Source organism: Eurypyga helias, unplaced genomic scaffold, assembly GCF_000690775.1.
Source record: "Eurypyga helias isolate BGI_N326 unplaced genomic scaffold, ASM69077v1 scaffold11304, whole genome shotgun sequence".
NCBI lineage: Eukaryota > Metazoa > Chordata > Aves > Eurypygiformes > Eurypygidae > Eurypyga > Eurypyga helias.
Window position 1 is genome coordinate 45,929 of NW_010245660.1, and position 6,000 is coordinate 51,928.

Consider the following 6,000-nt stretch of genomic DNA (forward strand, 5'->3'; position numbering starts at 1 on the left):
CTGATGACATTCCTCCAGTGTCCTCAATTCTTCTCTCTGATGGAAGTTTGAGGGGAGAGAGCAACATTCACATTCTCTGGGGGACGAACTTTTCCAATCACAGATGCTGGTGAACTCACACAATTGCTTGGTCTCTCAATTAAGCTAACAAGCTGAATGAGAAGTCACCCCATGCTGTGTCAAAACCTCTCAAATGCAGCGTAATAAGGGGACGGGTCCCCTCAGCAGCTTGCAACGGTGGAACTAAAGCTAATGGGGTGTCCTCTGTATCAGCTACCAAGTAGTAACAGTCATGTCACTGGGGAAAGAATGTGGATATTGCTGAGTATTTTGTAAGGGTTGAGGAAGAAATCTTGACAAGTACATTAATGGGGCTAAGATGCAAGCTTTAGGAAGCAGGGTGATTGCAGCTGCCTCCTGACACTTGGACAATAAGGACTTTTTATTGCAACATAATCATAAGTTGTCACTGTAATTGTGGGAATTGCTTCAGCTAAGCAAAGTGAGACAGCTCAGGATAAAGTAACATCTCATTCAGCTCCTTCTGCGAATTCTGTGGCGCAAAGATTCTGAGGCAAAAGTCTGAGCCATTAAAGATGTGCCCAAGCTGCAGAGCCTGAGGAAAGGTTAGAAGTGGCATGCTAAGCTTCTCTTCTATGAGATGGGGAACTCTGAGGACTGCTCAGAATGCAGTTCAAAGGCTAAGCCTGCTCATGGGCAAAGCTGCAAGCCATCAGGAGAATGATGTTGGTGTCTCCCTTTGCTTTTTACAGCAAGGCAGTTGTATTGTGAAACATCCACCAGACCACCCTCTCATCAGTAGCATGATAAAGGACTGCAGTAAAACCATGGTCTGCCCACCACTAAGCGAACTAGTGATTTTTCTTGCTCTTCTGAACTGTGAAATTGTTGGATGACCTTGAACCCTTGAGTTTCCCATCACAGTATCCACCCAGAGCTAGTGAATTTGTGCATTTTCTCATATATCCATGGACTCAAAAGTGATAACTCCTATTACAAGCATTATTGTTTCCACTCACCAAGCGCCAACACCATCAGTGCCGCTGGGACACCAAAAGCCAGTGCATAACAATCCTCTCCAAAACATTTCACATCCCCTGAAAAAGAAGTCAGAAATAAAAGCATCTCATTACAGCCAGACTTATGTTACCAGGGCCTTTGATTTGTTTTCCCTAAATCAGTCACTTCCCCTAGCTTTAAATCTTCTTTGCTGGTGCTTGACACTGTGAATTGAATCTTCTTGAAACAGTCATCCTCCCCTGATGAAGACAATTTGGAAGCAGGGTTAGTGTCTGCCAGCAAAAGCAGCTGATAATGGGATATTGATGAGAATGGTAGAAAGGAGGGGGCAGACAAATAGGTAGAAAGAACTAGTAGGAACTGTAATTGGGAAAAAACCCACAACATTTAAAATAACATGAAGCCATTCTGTATTCACCTACATCTAAATAACCTGCACTGTGTTTCCAGATTATCTGTGCCAGCTGCATGAGTTATTGCGCTAAAAAACGGAATGTGATTTCATAGCGACCTGCAGTGGGCAAAGTGGAAGCCAATACCCCCACTATATAAGTGGGAGCACAGGATTAGCTTCAAAACTCCAGTTCCCTTTCTCACCACCTTCCCAGTCTCACTAGAGGCAGCCTGCTCCACACGTCAGGTCTAGCAATTACCCCCCAGGAAGCCAGGCTTGTTACGGCATGGCTTAGATCCATCTGAGCTACTGTCCACTGACACCCTGCACCTCTTGGATCAGGTCAGTTCTCGCACCACGTGAATTTAGAGGTCCAGTTGCAAGCAGCAAGCCAGCAGTGAGGTCTGCGTTGGTATGCCAGTGGCTACAAATTACTGCATTCTTACCTGGAATAATAACAAGATGGCTAAAATAAGCCAACATATTTAACAGGAAACCAACCCCTGAAGCCTTCAGTTGTTCCAGGCTGTTGTCCGTGGGCAGCCATGGTCAGCTGCATAGCTGTGTGCGTGCATAGCATTTATTTGCTTATTCTCAGCAAATTAGCTGAAAACTCACAAAGCTCACAGTGAGACATTATGGGCACTCTTAACTTCGACATGCCAAGTGAGCTGGATTTCTCCACCTTAAAGTATATATTCCACATTTCTGCCAAATGCCTACGAACTGCATTTCTTGCTCTTCCAAGAAAACTTTCACACTTAGCAAAAGTTATACTCTTACCCCATCCTCTCCACCTCATTTCCATGTTGCAACTGGTTTATTGCTAGGCTACACTGGCACAGGTCTTGATGTTCAGTGGGGGCTGGATTTTCATCTGCTCACTGACTACGCTGAACAAAAGCTCCTTCCCAACGGAATGCTGACCTGGGGACACCAGTGAGAGAAAGCAAGAGGTGCAGCACTTGTCTTTGCCCGTATGCATGGTGTAAATATGAGACAAGCACAATGGCCCACAGCCTCAGGAAATGAACAGCCTGTTAAAATAACCACTCTGAACAAATAAAGCTTCTGGGGGGCCGCAGGACAGAATGAAAAAAATTGCTACTGAATGTGAAGGCTACCTCATCCCTGTCCCCACCCCATCGCCTATGGCCTGCTGCTCTGCCACTGCGTCCGTATTTAGAGCGTGCCAATCCCCTTGGCTTCCAGAAGTAAGCGCAGCAAAACTCAGGGACGAAAAGGGATTGTGCGAGCTGGCTGGAATACAAAGTAGGTCTTAAATGGGGCATAGGCCTGTGCTTTGTCTCCAAGGTTAGCTGCTCAGGGCTGCAGCCTTGCAAGCAGACCCACACAGTGTGGTGTCAGGACAGTCTTCCAGAAGTTCGCAGCACACTCTGGGGAGGAGAAGGTAGGGACTTCAAAACCAGCCCTGCTAGGTTTTTTTTTTCTGGCCCCGACATCTGCACAGGACAGCAGAGAGCAGTTCCCATCCACAGGCTACCTGCAGGCAAGACAGGCAAATGGGGAGGATGGACCACATAGATCCTCCCACCATTCATATTTTAATTCTACGGTTCAGGCTGGCTTTGAAATACAACCAGGAATGTAGTTTCTGTGACCTGTCTGCTAGTACTATAAATCTGTTATGCTGCTATGGCAGGATTAACAAGGTGTAAATGCAATACACTGGCCACTCCACAGACAATATAATTTCTGCCATTCAGTTGTCATAAGAGCCTAACTATGCACAGCAGAGTAGTCAGAGGGCAGCTAATTTATTATCTTACCCTAAATCAACACTGACCTCTTAATACAGGAGTTACAAACGTGGAGATCAAACTTCCAGCATTAATGGATAAATAGAAGATGGAAAAAAACTTGCTTCTCTCCGAGGTCTAAAACAAGAGAAGACAATATCAATGTCATGGCTAATGCACAGCATTGGGCCTGCAAATTGAACACTATCAATTCTCTTGTTAGGAAGTCTGGGTAAATATTGACACGCAGTGCATAAAATGTTAAGCAAACAAGCTTGCATTCAGGTGATGGTAAATGCTCACACAAACCAGCATACGTTACTTGAGAAGTGCTTTGGGGCTTTTTGGCATTTCAGAGGAAAAGATGCTACTTCAAGAGCGTTGTGAGACTGGAAGGAGAGGAGAGCATTTACTTATTCAGAACAAGTAGCATGATTCAGATCCTCTGTCACCTAATTCAACCCAATTTGGCACAGTTTGACAAGCTCATCATTTCTTCCCATGTCTGTGCTCTTTTGGTTTTTGGTGTGGGGTTTTTTTTGTGCGTTTGGATTTTTTTTTCTTCCTCTCCTGTGCAGGAATAGAAAAAGAAACCTGTGTATTTTGAGGAGCTGATAAAGACAGCATAGATATGAGAGTGCCAGCAAATGGGAGGTATCCATCAGAGAAGAGAATACCAGTCTGAGGCCAGTCAATCTCAAACTAATGGGGTAAATTAAATCTACAGGAGCAAATCCAAGAGCCTGATCGAGGGATGAATTCTAGGAGAAAGAGTTCAGAATTTAACTGATGTAACATACTTCATACGACCAAAGGATTCCTCTTGATCTTTCTTCCTGCATAATTCGTAATTTGGAAGGTACCAAGAACTTGATGCAGAGTTTGGTCCTTTTTGCAGGAGTAATGTGCGAGGTCATTCACCCGAGAGCAGTCTCTCCTTGCTCATGGGGGAGACATACATGCACAGGCACATATACATACACCATCCTAAACCTCCTCCCTGTGCCTGGGTGGACCAGCAGAGCGGAGAGAGAAGAGCAGGCTACCTGACCTACCCCCACGCTCATCTGTATCACCAGCTATGGGACACCTGAGTTGGTGAAACCAGCATTCAAGGACAGCCCAAGCCCAGGCAGCCAATATACTCCGTATAGATCTAGGCTTCACTCCCAGCTGTCACCAGGTCCTGTAAAGGTAGTGGGCAAACTGCTTGGGACATGGCTTGGTGCCTGGCAGAGAGCTCCTTGGGGCACCTTGGGCCACATCTCTAGGACGTGAGTACCATTTGAAAGTAAAGTTTTAGCTTAGCTGAGTGTGAGGAAGCTCTTCAGGAGGCTGGTTCTGTCCCTTCTCCCTCTAATATGTCCCACTTCCTTCCGCACCCTGAGACAACAATATTCACAAGGCTAGAAAACAGGAGAAAATGTGAAAATTGCAGGCAGCTAAAAGAGGGAAGTTCTTAAGGAATGAAGCCTGAGATCCAAAAAGGTAACAAAACTTCCCATAACTGATGGTACAGCCAACAGGAAATATCCCAACTTCGTATGGTAAGAAGCCTCTTATTGCAGAGCATTACTGCAGGGAAGGTGAACAGGTGGGGGGGGCATGGATGGCTTTTCTTTAGGTCCCATTGTGAAGCAGGTACTAGGAATTTGAGGGTAAGAGCCCCATTGCCTCCCACTGCCACCCACCAAGGAGTCTGGGGGTCCCCTCCCTTGGATTAACGGCTTTTTGCCTTGCCCCAGCACAGTTATGAAGACCCCATCAACTTGAGCTTTTGGGTCTTCCACAATTTTATTTCCTAGCATGTCCCAAGCAATCTAATCCATACATTACTCGTAAATGATTTATCCCGGATTAAAGGATTTGTAAGCTTTATAATCTTCTCTATGGCATGTTCCCATGGTTAATAGCAAACAGCACTGGGTCTTACAGTCTCTTATACTCCATTTTTGTCCTTACAGACAGATTTGATTACCTGGAACTTTCTGCTGCTAAGCAAGTAAAGTGTATTTTTTAATTCAGCCTACCTTGGTGACTAGTTATTTGTCACCGTAAGGAAATCTAGACAAATGAGCAGCCTCAACAATCTCTCCTGCTCCCAGAGTAGCCTTGCCGTGGTTTGACATGGGTGCTGCAGTACAGTCCTTACAGTCCTGCCCTTTTCTAGTCAAATTCTCACGCTATAGCTCTAACCCTTCATATCTGAGCAAGTAAGAATTTCTGAGAGCTGAGAAAAACTCAAGCATGCAGCTCTCAACATGATAAAGTCTAGAACAACAATTACCAAAAAGAAGGTGCTGGTAAGAGACGAGGACAGTGATGCATAAAGAAGTTGGGGCATCTTATTTCACACATTTTCAGATTTTAGTGATGGGAAAAAAATGGTCAGAGAAAAGCAGAACTGAGTACAAAAATAAAGACCCAGCAGCCTGCAAATTACACTGATTGGGAAATAAAAAAAATCCCTCTCTATTTTCTTAATCTTTGGAGCAGACGTGCATTAACAACATGATTTGGATTAGCTAATTTGAGAAAAGGTACCGCACATGATAATCCTGATCTCCTTGGCAACCAGAAAATAAAGAAACAAAGAGAAAGCTATTTAGTACCTTAAACACCATATCACACTGCATGAAAGCAGCTTTGGTCCTTAATTAATATGCACAGCAGCCTTCACATTCATAAAACATACCATAAACATATTTTTTTCAGGCATTTTTAGCTTGGACTCCTAATCCCATAGACAAAGATACTTGGAAATCTCCTGCAGATAAATCTACTTTCCCTATCTGACCTCCTGCT

At 44.5% G+C, this 6,000-nt stretch overlaps 1 protein-coding gene across 1 annotated transcript in view; it reads right to left on the reverse strand.

Moving 5' to 3' along the window:
• SLC15A2 (solute carrier family 15 (oligopeptide transporter), member 2) overlaps positions 1–6,000 on the reverse strand; it is a 38,689-nt gene that overhangs the window by 22,908 nt on the left and 9,781 nt on the right. The window contains exons 6-7 of the mRNA XM_010150150.1: positions 3,243–3,333; positions 1,041–1,118 (exon numbers count right to left, since the gene is read on the reverse strand). Of these exons, the coding sequence (XP_010148452.1) occupies positions 1,041–1,118; positions 3,243–3,333 (169 nt within the window). The remainder of the gene's footprint in view (positions 1–1,040; positions 1,119–3,242; positions 3,334–6,000) is intronic.